General features: G+C 41.3%; 1 protein-coding gene across 1 annotated transcript in view; it reads left to right on the top strand.

The window, feature by feature from the left end:
• Positions 1-2,024: 2,024 nt before the first annotated feature.
• Positions 2,025-22,032, top strand: part of camk4 (calcium/calmodulin-dependent protein kinase IV) — a 60,687-nt gene continuing 40,679 nt past the window's right edge. The window contains exons 1-2 of the mRNA XM_052112455.1: positions 2,025-2,339; positions 2,416-2,555. Coding sequence (XP_051968415.1) covers positions 2,446-2,555 — 110 coding nt within the window. The 5' untranslated portion in view covers positions 2,025-2,339; positions 2,416-2,445. The remainder of the gene's footprint in view (positions 2,340-2,415; positions 2,556-22,032) is intronic.

Raw genomic sequence — 22,032 nt, 5'->3', positions numbered from 1 at the left:
TGTGGCTTGAGAGTTCAAATACTTTTTGGGGTCCCTGCACACAATGACCACGTTTACATGCACTTATGCCAGGGGTTTTGCAGAAAGCAACGTTCTGAAACGTCATGTACTGTACACGAGAATGGCGATTTCCATACGCCGTTTAAGGGATTAAGACAAAAGTGGTTTAACACATCTAGGTTTCTCCTCGAGAACGCTTAATGTGGTCATGTTAACACATAAGTGTCAATGGGTGTTTAAAGAATGAGCATGTACACAGTACACAGTAAACACGATACAGACCGAATAACAGATATAGAATGGAGCTTAACAACAAGTTAACACAGTGGAAAGAATACAACATTTCTGCGAGTACAGTGAGAAAAGCACATACACTATAAACTATACCCATTTATACACCCCAATGTAAAATATCAACTGTCCTTATGTCAGCGTATATGCACTCACGTACACTGGGGGAATCTCAGAGTTTTAGGTAAGAGGAGAATACACTTGTTGCAGCACAATTCACTGCAGATAAGTTAGATAGAAAGTTAAGAAAACAAACACAGCAACATCTTTGGAATATATTGCAGGTAAAGTGAAGCAACAGGAATACAAGTCTTCCTCGGATACCGTGTTTGTTATTTACACAAGCGTCGTTGGGAAATTATGTTTCTGTGGAGAAAGCTACATACTGACTGAGCCGCATGTATGCCGGAGTAAAGAGTACTCCTAAATTGCATGTAAATGGGAACACTCCTTTCTGGTGGCCATTTAAACTTAGTAAATCTGAATCCGGTTACAGATAAGCACACACTTCCATTCAGCCACTAAAGTACCCTCAATCTATTATGCAAAGTGTGATCCCATGACAGAAATTATCCTACATTGTCTTCCAATCCTTCTTTTGCATGACTGAACTGCAAGGAAGTGGATGTACGGTTGTGGTTGATTTGTGCTGAGCAGATTCTGAACAGATGGGTCTCTGTGTGTGTGGGAGCCCAGAACACTCCAGCTCGGCTTGAGCTTTAAAGGATGACCAGCCATGCAGGCCTGCTGTGGGTGAATTTTCAGACCGTTTCTCATAGCACATTCAAATTGTCATTGAAAGTGGCATTAAAGATACTAAGCAGTGCTTATCAAGTAAAACACAGGAAGGGAATTGCTGTCACCCTAATATAAGAAGACTGAACTAAAAGTACTCGCTTCAGAGGTCTTGAGTAAAAAAAAATGTAAAACGCTTTGTTGTATATAACTTGATATATGATTAAGAACAAGTCCGGGTCATATTTCACCACAGAATCAAAAGAAGAAAATAAGATACTAGACTATACTTTTTTATAAAGAAAAAGAAGCCCTTATTGAAGTTTTCATGGCAAGCACAATAATTAATTGCATCGTCCTGACCAGAGACAATTATTAGGGCTATTTTATTTATTATCATTATTAAAGGAAAATTCCGGATTCAATGCAAGTTATTTTCTACTGACAGCATTTATGATATATTGTTAATTACCGCAAAAATACATTTTGACTCGTCCCTCCTATAAGATGTAGTAAACAATATGTATGTTAACATGATTTTAATGTGATAAACTCGATTACGAACTTTTTTGTGTAAAGTTATACTTCGTTGCCATGACGACGTAACACTGTAAATATGACAACATTACAGCTCAAATAATAAAACTTTTTAAACCGATTTAATGTCAGTGGTTTTGTACAATTCTAAGCTTCGCATTTTAGTATTTAAACCCTCCAAAAATTGGCCCTATTGTAAGTGCCTCAATGTAACCCAGATTTTTATTTAATTTTTTCTGTAAAAAAAATATTGTAAGACAATGCTACAAATACTATGATGTATAATCCTCTCCAACTTTAATAACTTATTTTGTCCATGCAAAAATGGTGCACAAAAGAGGCTTCTTTTTTCTTCAAACTTCAGAATATGATGATTATTATAAATTATTTTTTGATTTTGGGGTGACATTTTATCCGGACATGTTCCTGACCGATTTTGTGAGATTCACACAGCAATTTCTAAGGCAATATTCCCATTTTAAAGTAAAAAGTAGGCTACATTTGTTTGGATGAAATGGCCATAAATACTTTGCAACATAACTATAATTTTCCATAATGAGAGTATCTATTTCAGTGCATCTGTCTAAAATATACGGGAGTACTAGTGTTATGTAACAACGGACCGTGACGTCCATTGAATCCAGGTAAAGCACACACACAACATAGGCGACTATAAGACCCAGTGGAAGCCGCGAGCACCGCGACATGACAACCGCTAAACACTGACGGTACACATTCACGTCCACTCAGTCGCACCTCAGGAACACACATTACTGGTAATTATCAGCTATATCGACAATTATGTTTATTATGTGCTTCTGCGACCATGTGATGCTAATGTTGGCTATTCAGATCCCTTGACGGTGAAGTGAAGCGCCAGAGATGCTGAAAGTGACTGTGGCCGCCTCTCGCGCCGCTCCAGAATACTGGATCGACGGATCCAAGAAAGAGACGCTGGCCGACTTCTATGAGCTCGAGTCTGAACTGGGACGGTAAGTGGAGGTGCTGCTGTATTGTGGCGATGAGCTAATGGCGTGGATGTGGTGTGTGCAACCCAGATTTAGGAAGAAACGCTTGTTTAATTTTAGACGATATTTGTTGCTTGGACCTCTGATAATAATATAGCAGAATTGATAACAGAAGGGCAGATTTTGCCTAAATTAAAAAAAAATAAAATGTTGGTTTATAGTGATAAACTTATGTTTCTTTCAAATTAAAGTAAAAAAAAAAAAAGGTTTTATAATTTTTTTTCTTACAGTAACCTAATTTTGATTGAATGAACTGCAGTATGCTTGAGCTTGACAAATGCAGTCAACACTAAAATCTGTATTAATAATGTATAATGATTGACAAGATTAGTATCTAAACTACTACTTACTCCAAGGAACATTGGATGTATACACAAAGATGTGCTGTATTCATGAAAGTATCATAATAAAAATGGGAAATTAAGCTGTCATTCAGTAGGGGCCAGCTAATTTGAGACCAAATGTTGGTTTATAGTTATTAATAAACTTATATTTCACGTTCTCTTATTTGTTTTATATATAAGTTGAATGGTTGAGCTTGACAAATAGTTAATGATAAGACCAGTATCTAAAAGGTCTCGCTCCAAAGAGTGTGCTATTTGTGCCTTTTATTTCCTTAAAAAATATATTATAATAATTGGACAGCATTTGTTTGGACACCCTATTCGTGGAAAGTGCCAAAATGTGGAAGCATTGCAAAATCGTGTCAGTTTAAATTGGAGGCACACATCAAAACTGGCAAGAATATCATATATTTTAGTCTATAGGCTTTTTCTTTTGCTGTAATTGAGTTAAAAGAAAATAGTCTGATCCATCATCAAACCATCCTCTTTCCTAGGCAGGGTATTCTTTGGTCCTCTTCAAGAGTTTGCTCTTAAATGGCTCCATATTTTGGAGTCTCTTGATATATATCTACAGTAGTCACAAGGAAAATGAACATAATAGAAAAGACTCAGTGTCATTAGTTTAAACCAGAGCGATAAACTGAACTAGTGTTTACATTGTCACCTGTTCATTTGTCACTATGCAGTACGTGTAATATGAGAGGACAGTCTCAAAGTGCAAGGTGTTTCTAGGTCTTGTACACTGAGTTTGATCACTTTGTCAGTATCAGTAAATTACCAGAACGTTGTATTGCTCTGATTGTGTTCAGGAAGAGTATAAAATGTTGGTGCCAAATGACAAGATATTTAAACAAATACATGCATTCTTCTCAGATGATAAGGTATTGGTTTCATTTTTTTATTATTGCCCTTACAAAAAGTATCGTGGCAATACCTTGGTACAGGGATGGTAATACCATGGTATATTTATATACAGAATTCCATGATATAGATGGATTACCATATTCAAGTAACATGCTATTTCCATGGTACTCCAAGATACTTCAATGTCTAAAAACACATTTTAGTACCACGCAGTGTTGGGAGTAATTTATTTACCAAGTAATTAATTACTGTAATCTTATAAATACAAAAAGTAGTGTAGTGCATTCAATTTCAAACTCTTGTAGTAAGATTACAGTTGCTTAATTTAAAAAAATTTAATTACATTATACAAATTTCTGAAATAATAGTATATTTGAAGCAGAGGTCGAACGATAGTGGATTATGCCGATACCGATAATTAAGGTGGTGAAAAAACAGATAACCGATTAATCAGCCAATAGTTTTTAAATTAGATTTTTAGAATGTAAAAATTTTACATTCAAAAATTCCAGATACCGTTTATTGGAGATATTGAAGATAACCGATAGTTCCAAAAAGCAACTATCGGCAACTACTAATGAGGTAAAACCGATATATCGTCCTACCTCTAACGTATAGAATACACTGAAAACATGAATTACGTTAATATGTACATCTGTTCTAATTTTGTGACAGCTGAAGGAAGTGCTCCCCCTAGCGTTCAATGAATAAGGAAGAAATATAAACATTATTTTGACATGGTTGAGCGGAAAAACAAAAGCTATTCTGTGAAAAGTGTTTTAAAAAGTCAATCAATTGCTTTTCAATTAGCGGTTGTAAGTAATTAGCATTTTAGATTAAGTAAACAGTAAAGTGAGTAATCGCATTACAATTTTAGGGTTACTCTTTTGAGTAATTTACCATACACAGGTACCATGGTACTTTTTGCTAGTGTAACAATAAGAAATGGCTGTTAATGTTTGTGAAAATCTAGTTGGCCACATGGGATTGGGGTCAATGGATGCCACTCAAACAGGAAAGTAATACAAAATCAGCACTCGAAACCTTTTTAAAATATAGCAGAAATTTAGCTTATATCTCTTACTCGTTCACGTTTCTATTGAACCCAAATTGTCTTTGATAATCTGATTGTGGCGTTTCAACATCTCTGGACATGGCGCAGGACAGTGTGTAGTTGCGGAACATTCATCGATCTGTGACAGGGGGGCCTTGAATTGTTGCTAAGTGCCCATAAATGGTTTAGCTCTTGCTAACAATGGCTGTTCCATACTACTATTTCTGCCAAGCTGAGAGTTACAGTCTGAACATTCTAGACATTTGAGAAGACCTGGGCCCTATTCCATGGAATGGAAACGATTCTATTGTCCTGTTCTATTTAAGAACGAATGAGGTAAAAGAGAAAAGTAGGTTATACAGTATAACATCTTTTGTGAGACAATGTACTGAAACAATGCTCATTTCATCTTTATGGTGCATTGTTTTATATATATATATATATATATATATGACTTTAAATGTTAAAACTGTATTGGTATATGTTGAAATTAACATTGACCAAGATTTGTAAGTGCAGTAAAAGTATTGTTAATTGTTAGCTCATGATACCTAATTTAGCTAATTAACATTAACAATTGAAACCTTATTGTAGATTTTTGCCTGCTTATTTTTCTTTCCCTACTGGCAAACTTGTTTAACTTGTTTTTAGCATAAACCTCACAAAATTGTATTAGATATATACTGAATAAAAAAAGAAAACTTATCTTAAAGTATTCTTCGAGTTCAATCGAAAGCATTTGTGGCGTAATTTTGAGTACAACAAAAACAAATTTTGACTTGCAAAAATCATGGGCACAGTGAGTCACTCACAATGGGAGTGGTGCTTGGCCATGCAAAACTTGCCATTGGTGTTGCCAGGGTGTTGCTATGTGGTTGCTAAGAATGTGAGTTATGTACCAAAATTTAATACTTTAGGTTTTTTTTTAAATCCCTAACCCTAAGTATTATAAATAATAATATTTTATGAATACATTTGCGTAAATCAAAAGCTGAGTTGGACCTCAAACAAGAAATGCTCTGAATACAGTTTTAAAGAATGGCAGAACTGACAATAAATGTACATTATTGCATTACGGTTGCAGATTCGTTTTAAGTGCATGGCAGTAGATTGTGGACTCAGGTCCTGACTGAAGAAGGCAGAGCAAGCTGAATAATGAAGCCCACCACAGTCCCCAAGTGCTCCTCTTCCTCCCTCTCACACTCACTCTCTGCTGTGATTATATAATGCTGGAAGAGTAGAAAACAGAAACAGGAGCAGCTTGTGTAACATACACTTCTCAGCTGTGCATTAAGAGCACAGGAACACTACAGCAAAGAATCCGTTTGAACATTTTGTGGTTACAGTGTGAGAGAACATTATTTACACTTACACATTATTTGTGCTACAGTTAAATCAAGATTAATCCACACAATATATTTTGAAGGTTGAAAACCTTTTGCAAAAAAATAGATAGACGTATAGCTTGATGTCATGACGCATTTGAGTAAAAGTTCACCCAAAAATAAAAATTCTGTTATAATTTACTCAGACGTATGTTAGGTCAGTGCTTACCGAAATTCATAACACTGCCCCCAGTGGCCAAAGTGGTAAGTGTTGTTGGGCGTATGGGCACGTCTGAGCTCCATTTTCTGGGTGAAATGCCCACGGAGGGGTGCCAAAAGTGAGTTGTTTCAACTGGCTGTAATATAGTAAAGAGGAATGCATATTTTATAAACTGAACCCCCAAACCTAAACCTAAATATCAGAGGAGTAAAAATGTATTGTCAGAGGAAAAAAGGCATCCTCTGAATTAATAATGATTATTCAAACACGTTCACCCGGGTCTCCCACACCAATGACACAACATGCTTCTGGTTTTGCCACAAGGGAAGGTAAACAAGATGCAGCTGATGCCAAAATGTCTGATGGGAGATGCCGCTTGTCGGTGAGTCGGCATAATGTGGCTGATCATAGGGTACTGGAAGGCCCTGTCCCAAATGGCACACTCTGCCCTTGCGGTCTTCCTCTGAGGTCGCTAGTCAGCAAGTCCACGAGGGGGCATTAGTGGTAAAAGTGTGCATTTGAGACAGACTTCAAGACTTCAATCAGCTACTACAGCAGCAAAACCCCATCGTTTTAAATGTTTAGAGAACAAATAAACATGATTCAGGCACATGGATTGTTACAGGCAGGTGCTTAATTACAACACATTAAAATATATAGAAAGAACATACCGCCATATATTCGCAAAAATAGTTATAAAATACACACAGCCACACTTCTGCAGGTATAAAAATCACTGTTAGACCGAATGATGCTATATCAATAAATATAATTAATCTTACAAACTACAGCCACAGATTATTCTGATGCGCATTGCGGGTGCAAAGGGGGTGCTCGGAGCACCTCTCGGAGCACTCAAATTTCAAATGGGACACCCTGCGTTCTCGTGGACTTTGCGGTAACATGCAAATGAAGGCCACGAGACCGCAAGTCGACATCAAGTGTGCCATTTGGGACAGGGCCAAACTCTCGGAAATAACATGGAGACTTGGTGATCATGTGTTAGCTTTGTAGTTTGCACTGGTTTCGCTACAGGCTGAGGCCCCTGTATTGTCACCTGATATTATGTGTTTGTTTCATAATTATTAGCCTTAACCTAACAACCGTCCAGTAATTCGAGTGATTCATGGTACGCAGAAGACAATTTTTTGTTAATCATTACTCGTATTTGAACCCCAGCAGTCATTTGTTTACATTATGCTCTCAAGACTTAAGTACCTGGCAAACTTGGACAAATCTAGTGATTACTTTGTCCGCAAAAGTGCTCACTGTCTTAACGCAGAACCATGAGAACACAACGCTGTTGGCAGGTGGACTGATGAAAAGTCCTGTGTGCTTCTATTTGTGGAAGTTCCATCACCCCGAAATTCACGTTATGACAAAATCGAGTTACATGTGGGTTTTTTGTCGAAATGGGTGGTTCTTAGCCAATGTAAGCTGCTATAGATCCCAGACCTTTACCGTTTTAGTCAAAGATCTGGCTACGTGAGACTAGCATAAATGCGTCCTTAGAAAAGCCCTTATAATATTGAATTCGATTGCAAAATGGATTGCTTTGGACTGCAGGCCACTGATATAGGCTTATGTTCAACAAAATGGAAATAAGGAATACATTTTCTATTGTCTTGTCAATGCTTCACTTGACTGCCACAATAATGGAATGCATTTTAATCATTTGAATTATTATTTTAATAATACATATATTATATTTAAAATGATTTGGTGGGCGGTTCTTGGCCAGAATAAGCAAAGTGCAATGTGGACCAGACTTTGTGATTATAGTCAAATGTCTAGCTACACAAGACTTGCTCTAAACAGACTTCTCTTCTTTACTAGGACAGTGTGTCTGTTAAGCTTAGGTGCTCTGTAGTAATTTGTCATGGGTGTTGCTCCTGAGAAAAGTCTGTTTATTCTGTACTTTTAGTGGCAACCACAAAACATCTTATATTTTCTATTTAGCTATTAGCTTGCCCTGTCCAAGTTCTTGCTCTTGGACATCTCCTATATCTAATAACCTTACAATGAAAAGCCTCTAATCCCATGCAAGTGTTTAATCAACAATGTTAAATAGTCCAGTTGGGAGGTAATGAGATGAAAATCCCTCCAGCATCTTATTCCAATTATTGAGTGTTACAACAAAAGGAGGTTGACTTAATTAATATAGAATGACTAACGTATCAGTGGAGGATTTATTAAGATCTCAACTAACCTTTTATTGTGTGATACTGTGACTCTTGAGAGATAATTTGCCACTGTGGATGTTCAAGATAAGCTAATTTGCATGAAGCTAAAGTAAATGTGCTCTTGAAACAGTTCAGCTTTTAACCCTGGTTTAGTGTAATCCTGGGTTGTCTTGTTTTTACACTGTTCATACTTTGTCATTTATACTCTATACTTTTGCCACCATACCTTTTGTTCTCAGTGATGCCATGGTTAAATGGGATCATGCAGGACTTCATAGCCTAGGGTTACAAACCATGTCAAAATTACAAGTATGACATCAACAATCAAAATGGACCCCAGTTACCTTCTTTATATACGGTACTGGTCTTATTGTGGACGACTCGTCACCAGTGCATGCTATTCTAGGAAGCTCTGCCTCCGAAATGACTTTTCCTTTTCTACCAATGTCAAATAGAATGGAAATAATGTTAAACAAAAGCCAAATCACTATTTAGTCTCGGCATTTTTTTAGGCTACTGTTGATAAAATCCAATTGTTGATTGAAGTCAAGTTCCGCCCTACATTTTTTCTCACTGAAAATTAAGTTTTACTTGTAAATATGTCATATTAGGGAGTATGACATATTTCCAAATGTGTTGCAATTTCTATTTCATGTTGACTTAAGCCCAGTGTGATGGTCCAGCCATTGATAGAAGAGTATTCCTTTGCGGTCAAGTAAGAAGCCAGTTGTTTTCCTATCTACATATACTACGTATATTTGTGTTAATGTACAGTACTATGCAAAAGTTTTAGGCACTTGTGAAAACTTTCAAAGTGACGATTTCTTAAAATAAATTATGACATAAATAGTTTTCATTAATCAGTAAATGCCATACAAAGTCCAGTAAACAAAAAAGAGCTAAATCAATATTTGGTGTGGCCACCTTTGCCTTCAAAACAGCACCAATTCTCCTACTACAGTTTTTCTTGGTTGTTGGCAGATAGGATGTACCAGGTTTCTTGGAGAATTTGCCACAGTTCTTTAATTTATTTATGCTGTCTCAATTACTTCTGTCTCTTTGTGTAATCACAGACTGACCCTGTTCAGTGGGGGGCTCTGTGGGGTCAATGCCATCTGTTGCAAGGCTCCCTGTTCTTCATTTCTAATCATTTCTATTTGCAAAAGGAATGTTTGGGAGTATAAAATGTATATTTCCTATTGACACACTAAAGTAGCAGATATAACCATCTTAAGACAAATGTTTTTGTGAAACATCTTATGTGCCCAAGACTTTTGCACAGTACTGTATATTGACTTCATGTTGTCCATGACAAATGCTAATGATCTGGAGAAATAGTGGACAATCTGTTTCCTGTCATGCATCACCCTGCAAGCCGAGTGTCCTCATTAATATACTGTAGCTCCTTCTGCCATGGCATTCTATTAACTTTTAATGATCAAATGAAATGAAGCATTATGGGTCCCGATCATAGAGTAGGTTAAGGATAGAAACTGCAGATGCAAAACTTGGCCAACACATTGCAACCACACAGTCCTTTTACTTGGACCGGGTAAAAATCGATTTACCGATGCATCACAGTCGTCATTTGAATGATCTCGATATCAATTCTTAAATCCTAATATCTATTTTTTTATGTGCTACTCTCTACTGTCATCACTCATATATGAGACCAGATTTTGCTCTATGCAACTAAAAATGTCTGGGATGAGCCACTGGCTGGTAAATGTTCCGATTTCACTCCCCAGTGATTGTGTAGAATTGTGGTGAAGAAGTTCAGGATCCTTTCACTGTGTGTTGAGAGATTAAAAGTTTGGTTTGGCTCGTTCCGTGTAATGTGTGTCCAAAGACAAGATCCACACAACCTATTTGTCACTGAGTAATGTCTCTTTTAATATACTTTCTGTTCTTTACACTCAGGTGTTTATCGAAAAAAAACAAAACATAAACATTTAATTCTAATCACGAATAGCACGGATGGGATGTTTTGGTGGCACGAGGGGAGCGACACAATATTAGGCAGGTTGTTTTCATTTTGTGGCTGATTGGTGTAAATACACCGGGTTGGGGAGTAAAGGAATACATGCAACAGGATTACATATTTAAAATACTACATATTATTAACGCTATTCCACTACAGTTACAATTTTAATAGTTGGTAATCAAAAAACATTTACATGAAAAAATATTTGATTACTGATATTAATTTGTTTCATTTAATATTTAGTCTATTCATTTGAAAAACATTTATCCATATAAATGAATGAATAGACAATAATTAATTGCACAAAACTCATTGTGGTCGGACAATCACTGCAAGTCAAGCCTTATTTAATTTAGTCTAGGTTGTATTATTCTTTTACCTTGCATAGTTTTGTTCATGCTTTTCTAGGATAAGGATATCTAACGTGACCTTTCAATATACGTGACCTTTGAAATATGCCTAATTTAGCTAGCTTCTAACAAGTGAGAGATTCATTTGTGGCAAAATTCCCGAGATTTTGATTGGACACACATGCTTTCAAATCAAATCACTTTGTCACACGACCATATACACAAGTGCAACAGTAGGTGAAAGTCTTGTGTGCAGTTCCGAGCAACATAGCAGTCATGACAGTGACGAGACATATACCAATATACAATAAACAACATATTTATACAACACAATTTACAAACCAAATGTACACATACTTACACAACACAATAATAATATACAAAGTACAGTAAACAATATACACAATATAGAATACACATACAATAAAAAAATTTAATAAAGAGTATATAAAAAAATATACATACAGTAGTTGTATTGAGGAGAATATAATTATGACAGTCCAGTGTGAGATTATAGAAGTGCAGTGCTGGTGTATATTGATCATGAGAGATCAAGTGGTCAAAAGTCTGATTGCTTGGGGGAAGAAGCTGTCATGTAGTCGGCTGGTGTGGGTCCTGATGCTGCGAGACCGCCTGCCTGATGATAGCAGTGAGAGCAGCCCATGACTCTGGTGGCTGGAGTCTCTGATGATCCTCCAAGCTTTTTTCACACACCGCCTGTTATATATGTCCTGGAGGGGGGGAAGCTCACCTCCGATGATGTGTCTGGCAGTTCGCAGCACCCTTTGCAGGGCTTAGGGTTTAGGGCAGTGCTGTTGCCGTACCAGGCGGTGATGTAGCCAGTCAGGATGCTCTCTACAGTGCTGGTGTAGAACCGTGTGAGGATGTGCTGGTTCATTCCAAACTTCCTCAGCCGTCTCAGGAAGAAGAGGCGCTGGTGAGCAACAGCCTCCGTGTGGACGGACCATGTGTGTTCCTCTGTGATGTTGACACAGATGAACTTGAAGCTGCTGACTCTCTTTACCGGTGCTCCATTAATGGTGATGGGGCTGTGTTCCCTGTCTTTCTTCCTGAAGTCCACTACAAGCTCCTTGGTTTTACTGACGTTGAGGGAGAGGTTGTGCTCCTGACAGCGTGTCAGAGTGTGCACCTCCCCTCTGTAGGCTGTTTCATCATTGTCAGTGATCAGACCTACCACCGTTGTATCGTACGCAAACTTAATGATGGCAGCCCTGTGGGGCTCCAGTGTTGAGGGTCAGTGATGAGGAGATGTTGCTGCCCATTCTAACCACCTGGTGTCTGCCTGACAGGAAATCCAGGATCCAGCTGCACAGCGAGTTTCACATCAAGCTTGGAGGGCACTATGGTGTTGAATGCTGAGCTGTGGTCTACAAACAGCATTCTCAAATATGTGTTCCTTTTTTCCAGATGGGAGAGAGCAGTGTGTAGTGTTGATGCAATGGCATCATCAGTGGAGCAGTTGTTGCGGTAGGCAAACTGCAAAGGGTCCAGAGAGGTGGGCAGCACAGAGCAGATGCAATCTCTGATTAACCTCTCAAAGCATTTGCTGATGATTTCATGTCACCAAAAAGAAATGTGAGGCGTTTTCTCCCCTCTTTGTCCTGACTATGCATGATTACATATATGGTTAGTTGCACTGCATTTCCATTTAGCATTTTGCTTTTCAGAACAGAGACGTTTAGCCCAAGATGGACCATTGTATTAAAAATGAATGGGAGAAATTGGAATGCAAATATGGCGTATGTAGAAAAGTCCCAACTTACAGGTAAAACAGCCAATCATCTTTTAGATACAGACATCATCTTTCAGTGAAATCGAGAATATGCATGCGTATTAGCTGGACCAGCCTTGGTTTTATCTGAGCTAAAGAAGCACGATTTATGATACTATTGTTTTCAGATTTAACTTCTGACTTGAAATATGTTCTTTGATCTTGACCAACTGTTTTGGATATTTCGGTCTTTCCCCTTTCAAGTAGGTAGAAGCTGTATTTTTATAGCTTCCCGGGAGCGTTCCAACCTCTGAATGGACTGACTTGCCTTGAAAGGGACTTTGTCGCGACCCACCAGCTGAGAACCACTGATCTAAACAGGATGTTCAATGCACAATTGTACTTTGCTAATTACCATTGGATGTTGGCAGGTGCATGAAATCAATCAAATGTGTTCCCTTATCGAGAGGTCTCTCCTATTGCGTAAGTAGCTTACGCTATGGGAAAACTCAGTTTCTCGAGAAATATTGAAGTCTTTATGTAAAACGCATTGCAGCTGCACAGCAGACAGTGATGAGCGAGGCAGCTCGGTCATTGGCTGTGCTGCGGCAACTGCTCGAACCAATGACGGGGCGATTTAGAACGTGGCGCGCCCCGCTTTCGCGCGCTCATAGCCTGCTGAAATTAGCATATGAGGGCTATATAATGAGCATCCCGTCATTCCGGTTCTTTAGATTTAATCTCCTTCAGCGAAGACCTTCTCTTCGCTGGATCCTCCGGATTGTTGGAGTCTTTCGCCGCCGTTGACACGCTTACAGCGGGACTGCTGAGAGGACGCCGGCACCTTCAGCCGCCTTCGAAGCCTTCTGCTACGCCATCCGGCGCGCATCACATATCCTTTTACCAGAGAGATCTCCCCGCCGCCCACGAGAGCGGACCAGCACCCCTCCAACAGAGCGGTGGGTCTCGTCTCGTTCGGCGCACCAGGGGACGACGATGGAAAGGATGACATTCTTTCTATTGACGCTGCATCCAACGACTGGCCGGGCTCGTTCGACCCCGCGCCATCGACATCTGCGGACACGAGCGCGGGCACCAGCATGGAAGAGACTGCCTCAGCAGCAGCAAGCAAAACGTGTAAAACATTACCCAGTCCCCTTACAGGCGGCTGGAAATGTCTGTACAGCAGTCGATGGGCCAGTCACAGAACTCGCTCACCTGCACTCAAACGCCGTGTTAACGGCAACACACAGAAAACACCAAAAGAGTCATTTTCTGCCTGTGTCACTAAGGGGTCACGTGTCCACGCTAAAGTGCGCACTCCCACTTATCAATACTGTCCAAACAGTGCCAAATACTTCCCCAGCTCCAGCTGGACGACCCATAAATGTAGATCGCGTGCCTACTGTCATGTATGCACCACTACACACAAGCACTGTTCCCACAGTTATAAATGCTTCCCCAGTAAAAGCGGGAAGTACTGTAAGTATAGCTCGCGTGCCTGCTGTCATGCACGCACCCCTACACACACATACCCATACAGTTTCACACAGCTCTCTAAATGCCGCAAGCATCACAGATGCAATCGCGCGAGCTAAGAAACTCCCGCTAAATCGCGGAAAGCTTTATGTGGCGGCGTGCCTACCACAGTATGCACCCCACCCATAAGCGCTGCCCATACAGTTCCAAACAGAGCCGCGAGCATCACAGATGCGACGCGCGAGACAGAAACTACCCGCTAAGAGCGGGAAGCTTTATGGAAGTGGCACGCGTGCCTATGTATGCACCCCACCCGTAAACACTGTAGTTTCTAACATTTCTCCGGCTCTTTCTGCAGAGCATTACGGAGATAACGGCGTGCCTGTAATCTCACACGCACTCAACAAAGCTGCTCAGCGCGCGCAGCGCCTCTGAGAGCTGTAAGCTGAGTGTAGAACATTAGAACATTACCCAGTCCCTTACAGGCGGTTGGAAATGTCTATACAGCAGTCAATGGGCCAGTCATAAAACTTCGCTCACCTGCAATCAAACGCCGTTTTCACGGCGACACACAGAAATCACCAAAAGAGTCATTTTCTGCCTGTGTCACTAAGGGTTCACGTGTCCACGCTAAAGTGCGCATTCCCACATATCAATACTGTCCAAACAGTGCCAAACACCTCCCCAGCTCAGGCTGGATGTCTCAAATATGTAGATCGTGTGCCTATTGTCATGTATGCACCACTACACACAAGCGCTGTTCCCACAGTTATAAACGCTTCCCCAGTAAAAACGGGAAGTGCTATAAGTGTAGCGCGTGTGCCTGCTGTATTGCACCCCTACACACAGCTACCCACACAGTTTCAAACAGCTATGCCGCAAACATCACAGATGTAATGCGCGAGCTAAGAAACTCCCGCTAAATCGCGGAAAGCTTTATGAGCGTGGCGGCGTGCCCATAATGATGAATGCACCCCCACTTCAAAACACTGTTCATACAGTTTCAAGCACTCATGCTGTCAGCATTTCGGAAATAGCGCATGTGCCTGTACTCTCACACGCACCTCTGCACTCGGCACTCAATACAGCTGCTCAGCACGCACCTCGCCTCTGAGAGCCGTAGATTCTGTGTTAGCACAAAGCGATTTGCCGGCGGGGCCCATACATCACTGCGACACACCCCCAGCCGGCATTCAGCCCATATCTGTGCGAGCAGAAGCCTGGGAAAAAATCCCGACATGCCGAAATGGGTTTTTGAACATAATAAAACACGGATACTCACTTCAATTCGCTCGCAGACCACCCCGCTTTTCAGCGGTGGTCGAGACGAAGTGAGGAAAGATGTGTCACATGTTCTACGCACCGAGGTGCTCAAACTGATAGAGAAGGGCTATAGAAACTGTTCCTCCCTCTTTGAGCGAGGCAGGTTTTTACAGCCGCTATTTTTCTCGTCCGAAAAGGGCGGTGGCCTTCGCCCCATCCTGGATCTCAGACATCTGAACAAAGCGTTAATGATTCGCTCGTTCAGAATGTTAACAACCAAACACATCCTCGCACAAGTTACGCCCGGGGATTGGTTTCTATCAGTGGATTTGAAAGGCGCTTACTTTCACATCCCGATAGCGCCTCATCACAGGCCCTTTCTGAGATTCACTTTCGAGGGACAGTCATACCAGTACACAGTACTACCATTCGACCTATCATTGGCCTCCCGTACATTCACGAAATGTATGGATGCAGCACTTTCCCCTGAGACAGCGGGAGTGCGGATACTGAATTACCTCAACGATTGGCTAATCATAGCACAATCAGAGGTTCAGTTAATGACACACAGATCTTGGACTATCAGCCATTTACAATGCCTGGGTCTGAGAATAAATTTTGCAAAGAGCGTGCTATCCCCAGCCAGAATATTTCTTTTCTGGGAATAGTGCTAGACTCAGTGCAGATGACAGCGCACCTCTCATCAGAGCGCGCTTTCTGTCGACGCCTTGCAACATCGTTCAGAGCGGCAGCGCAAGCCCCGTCAAGCGATTTTCAGAGAATGCTTCGGCCTCATGGCCTCGGCATCAGCTGTACTCCAGCTAGGATTGTTGCACATGCGTCCTCTCCAGCTGGCTCAAGAGCCGCGTCCCCACTCACGCGTGGCGCTCAGGCCACTTTTTGATCAGAAGCGAATCACGGCTGTATAAAAGCCCTGGCGCCCTGGAAAGCCATATAATGGTATCAAACCGGCGTGAGTCTGGGCGTGAATATCGCGGAGAAAAATGATCACGACAGATGCCTCCAAAATAGGATGGGGGCCCTTTACGAGGGCAGGCCTGTTTCCGGTTTTTGGTCAAACCCGGAAAAGCGCCTACACATAAACTGTCTGGAAATGAAGCGGTCGCCTTGGCTCTCAGAGCCCTGCTTCCGTACCTGCAAAGCGAACACGTCCTGGTCCGAGCGGACAACATGACGGTAGTTTCGTATATAAATCGCCAAGGTGGACTCAGGTCGAGCTCCTTGCACTCTATGGCCAGGAGCTCATTCTATGGTCACAACACCACCTGCGCTCGCTAAGAGCAGCGCGCGTGCCAGGCGTCCTGAACCAAGGAGCGGACATGCTATCCAGAAACAAAGTTCTCCCAGGAGAATGGTCTCTCCACCCTCTGGCCGGTTCAGTGGTTATGGCGAACCTTTGGCGAGGCAGAGGTCGACCTCTTTGCCTCCAAGGAAAGCGCGCACTGCCCTCTCTTCTTCTCAAAAAGCACGGACGCTTCGCCCAAATCTGGCCGAGCCGCCCCTTGTATGCTTTTCCCCGATCGCGATGCTGCCTCAGGTCATCAGTCGGATCAGGGAGGTGAAATGTGCAGTGCTCCTGGTAGCCCCGCTCTGGAAAAACCAGGCGTGGTTTCCAGAGCTGGTACAGATGATGCAATCTGCCCCATGGCCGATTCCGCTGAGGCAAGACCTCCTCGGACAGGCCAGCGGGATGATTCTTCATCCCGCCCGATCTGTGGGCCCTCCATGCATGGCCCCTCAGCGGGTTCCGAGAACCTCCCAGTGGAGTTCTGAAAACCATTGCTGAAGCACGAGCCCCTCTACGAGGCTTGTATGCCCAAAAGTGGAAAGTGTTCAGTGACTGGTGTGATACCAAGAGCTTGAACCCCAAAGCGTCGCGAGATACCGGCGTGCTCGCCTTTTGCAGGAGCTGCTGGAGGCGGGCCGCACACCCTCCACGCTCAAAGTCTATGTGGCTGCCATAGCGGCGTCACACAGTCCTGATAAAGGACATTCATTAGGAAAAAAGCGATCTGATCGTTCGTTTCCTAAGAGGCTAGGAGGATGAACCCTCCTCGCCCACCTTCGGTGCCGATCTGGGACCTGGCCACGGTCCTGGACGCACTCAAAGGTGCCCGTTCGAACCTCTCCGAACCGTGCACCTCAAGCAGCTCTCGCTCAAAACCACGCTCTTGCTGGCACTCGCTTCAGTTAAAAGAGTGGGCGACCTGCACGCGCTGTCATCAAGCGCTGCTTGCCTGGAATTTGGACCTAACGACTGCAGAGTTGTCCTTAGGCCAAAGCACGGGTATATTCCTAAGGTGCTCTCCACACCCTTCGGAGCACAGGTGATATCTCTGGCAGCGCTATCATCCTCAGCAGACGAAGGCGACGCAAATTTACTCTGCCCGGTCAGGGCGCTCAGAGTATATTTGGAACGTTCTGCATTGTTCAGACAGACGGAACAATTATTCGTATGCTTTGGCGGCCGAACTAAAGGTCTCGCTGTTTCAAAGCAACGAATATCGCGCTGGATAGTGGATGCTATAGCGCTAGCTTATGAAGCCAAGGGCCTTCAATGCCCCTTAGGCGTCAGAGCTCACTCTACGAGGAGCATGGCCTCCTCGTGGGCATGGTCGAGTGGGATACCCATTGAAGATATTTGTGCAGCGGCAGGCTGGGCCTCGCCTTCGACATTTATCAGGTTTTATAACCTACATGTCCCTCACTACATTCCAACATTCTATCAGTCTGACTGTGGAATGAGCTGGAGTATGTACATGCTGGGCATTATCTCCTCCCTTATAAGGTCCGTCTCTGACCGACTTAGAGGGTTTATTATGCGTACCAGTACACAAAAAACTCAGTACATAAGATGTGTACTTGTGTTTGTACAAGGAGCGCCCACCTTGTAGGTAAGGGCCCTGTCATACCCCACTAAATAGCTCGCCTCTGGCCGGCTCGTGGAATAATCACTTTGCTTTAAGGCTCAGGCACCTGCCTCTGGCTTTATACAGCGAAGTCAGCACGCACGGCGTTTTACATTGGGTTCCCATAGCGTAAGCTACTTACGCAATAGGAGAGACCTCTCGATAAGGGAACGACTCGGTTACTAACGTAACCTCGGTTCCCTGAGAGAGGGAACGACTATTGCGTAAGCTGCCGTGCCTGTGCTTGGTCAGTCGCTTCAGTCGATTGAACCTAAAGAACCGGAATGACGGGATGCTCATTATATAGCCCTCATATGCTAATTTCAGCAGGCTATGAGCGCGCGAAAGTGGGGCGCGCCCCCATTGGTGGCGCGTTGTAAATCGCCCCGTCATTGGTTCGAGCAGTTGCCGCAGCACAGCCAATGACCGAGCTGCCTCGCTCATCACTGTCTGCTGTGCAGTTGCAATGCGTTTTACATAAAGACTTCAATATTTCTCGAGAAACTGAGTTTTCCCATAGCGTAAGCTACTTACGCAATAGTCGTTCCCTCTCTCAGGGAACCGAGGTAACCGAGGTTTAGTAGAGTCGTTTTCTGGTTATATAACCAAATGAAATGAATGTTTTTGGACATGGAGATTATGTGGAGCAGATTGGAGTCATAAACTGGTTGCTATCCTTGCCTGATGTCTATTCACATGCACTCAGTGGGAGGGTACGGTCAGCACAGAGAGAGAGGGAGGGCTTCTATAGCTGTTTGGATCTGGTACGGTCTCCTAATGAGTGTCCAGATGCTCGTTCTAGGACACTGGAGTGGCCTCTTCCCTTTAATTGCATTAGCCAAGCTTTCCACCCAAATTTCATTTATTTGCACACTGGACACATTCCAACTGAGATTACTTGTTTGCAACTGCTGTCTGTTGCTTGGATCCAACATATTGGGTTGGTCCAGTGCCAGTATATCTGATAATGAGGTATCAGAACCATGAATAAGATATCAAGAGGGAGAAAGCTCACAAAGCTAAACAAATAAATTTCCACATCCTGAAGAAAATTTAAGTAAATATTGCTATATTTAAACTCACAATGCTGTATTGATATTTTAATGCCAATAATCAATATTTTAAATATTTGGGAGGAATTGGAGATTGATCAGGAATTATAGAATTATTTTTGTTCATCCAAAATGCTAAATCAATATGAGCTTAAAAAAAATTGCTCCGAGGTTCAATGCAGGTAAAAAACAACAAGTGAACAATAGATCGCAACATATAACAGTTAACATAAACATAAAGGATAATTTATATTATTATGACCCAGATATCAATATAATATTGTGTCTTGAGGTCCCTGATTCTGACCACTAACGTGAGTGGTGCTTGCGAATGCATTGCTATGCAGTTGCTAGGGTGCTTTGGGAAGTTGCTAGGCTAATAGAATGCAACCGTGCCTGCCCACTTTTTCAGCCATGTTGGTTCCGGAAGTATTTTTTTCATACATTTTTCCATTGGGAATTCATAAGATCCATGAACCAAACTAACCAGCTCAGAGGTGAATCACAATGGTACAAAGATATTTGAAAATCAGATAAAAAGACAAATGTACAAGACTGTGTACTTAAAGTCTTTAATGAGGGAATGAACCACAATAACATGAAACATTGATGAAGCTGAATAAAAAAATATGGAAATATATAAAACTATTGATTTTAGGTTATTGAATATAAGGATCAGTGTAAAAAAATGTACCTTTTAATTTACAGTACATTACTGGTAGCACCGAGACCAGTACATTACTGTTAAAAAAATGGTATGGTACCATTTATTATAATTTAGCCAACATCAATGCATCGTTTATTAAATACAGTATGCTTACTGTTGTTTCTCCAATGCAATGTAGTACTGTTTTATATGAGTGTTTTACCTCTTTCCCCAGAATGCTCATTCCTGTGTCTGTAATGATTACGGCGTCTTTGCACACGTTACTTTGAACCCTTTATTTATTTAGTTAATGAACAAGATAAAAGATTTACAATTAATTTCATGTTGTTCTTTAATGCACACCACTTAATTGTTGCCCAGGTAAATGAGAAACAAATGATTATCTTTATCTTTATCTCTGGTTGCTCAAAGTATTACACAATGCAGATAAGGTTAAATAGGAAAGAGCATAAGCACATAATATTTGATTTCAATAGATATTACAAGAGTATAAGTTGGTTCATCAGTGCCAGAATGAGTTTTGAAGTGGGGGGGCATCAAACTGGGCTGGCTGTGATGTCATCACAACAACATTCCTCAGTCAATATGGCCAAGTTATTAAAACAAAAATAATATGGCCAATTTAAACCTGACCAGTTTCCAATATTGTCAAAATCACGGTGACTAACTAGTTATTTATCTACATACACCAGTGGTGGGCCTGGGCCACTCAGAACATTATAGATTATACTTTATAAATTATATTTTTTATAGAAGTGTAAAATAACTGTTTGTATCTTCTCTATTGTTAAGGAACATTTTGTTGGGGAACAAATTTGTGGCCTAAACTTTGCCCATCCATTTTTGTTGAGGCCCACCCAAAAGCAATTTCCTAACTACACCCTTGACATACACAGTTCAAATGTTGACGTAATCTAACTAAAGAGATTAAAATCTGCTTCTGCACTGAAACAAGGAGAGACTGGCATCCAGTTGTCATTGCACAGTTCACACATACCTTTGATGAGGCAGCTGTCTTCGGTTTCGGATACTTCTGGAACACTGTGTTTGTTCTTGTATATCTGTCCCTCTTTTTTACATGTCTGTTAAATCGTTTGACTGTCGTTTTATTGTTTGTGTCTGCAATTATGTTACACAAGCACACAATGTCCCGTGTTTTATACCTTTTTAAAGTAGCATATCAATCTTGTCTTACTGTGAATTAAGTCAAATTTCCCTCTTGAAAGAAGAATAACATGAATCCCACACTGTTATTTTACTTGATAAGCTTGATAACATTTTGCAAACAGTATATTGTTATTCTACGACTATAAGTCATGTAAGTCATGTTATGCAGGTTTATAACTACTTACATAAACATCTGGACTTGTGTATAATGGAACATATCCTTATGGTTCAACACGCATCTACAAACAACATAGAATGGCAGTGACAGCGCACCCTCATGAAGTTTCGTTCATTTATGGCTTTATTCAGGTTCTGGGGCTTTTGGTTATCAGTGGTTAGATGTACCAATCAGATGTCTGCTTTGTTTCCCTTTTCTTGGTGCAAATGGAAAAATGACACATATACCTATTTAAACCAGTGGTGAATTCTCAGGGCCAGCAAAGCCTTCTCAGCTGGACTAGCATGCCAAATAAATATGTTTCATCCTTTCATTCTCAATCACCTTTTTGCCTATGTATTTTTAATCGCTTTCCACTCTTAATTAATCTACAAACAAATAGAGAAAAGTAAAAAAAAAATGTAACCAGTCAGAATTTATTCCTTGATGCTTACAAGCGAAGTGTGACTACTGTTTCACAAATTGCATGCCCGAAGCAGTGCATGAGTCTGAGCTCCACCCCATCAGGCCTTCATAATTTCTTCAGTTCCCTCAACAGTGCAAATGAATGAGCAACTAAAGTCAGATTGTCAGATTCATCAGCCAATCAGATTGATTTATTTGTTCTTGGTGGGTGTGATCTTTAGGATATGCCCGGTCGAGGCCTTCT

Source organism: Xyrauchen texanus, chromosome 3 (assembly GCF_025860055.1).
Source record: "Xyrauchen texanus isolate HMW12.3.18 chromosome 3, RBS_HiC_50CHRs, whole genome shotgun sequence".
In the NCBI taxonomy this organism is placed as follows: domain Eukaryota; kingdom Metazoa; phylum Chordata; class Actinopteri; order Cypriniformes; family Catostomidae; genus Xyrauchen; species Xyrauchen texanus.
The sequence above is the reverse complement of the archived record's forward strand: the minus strand, read 5'-3'. Positions and strand labels throughout refer to the sequence as shown.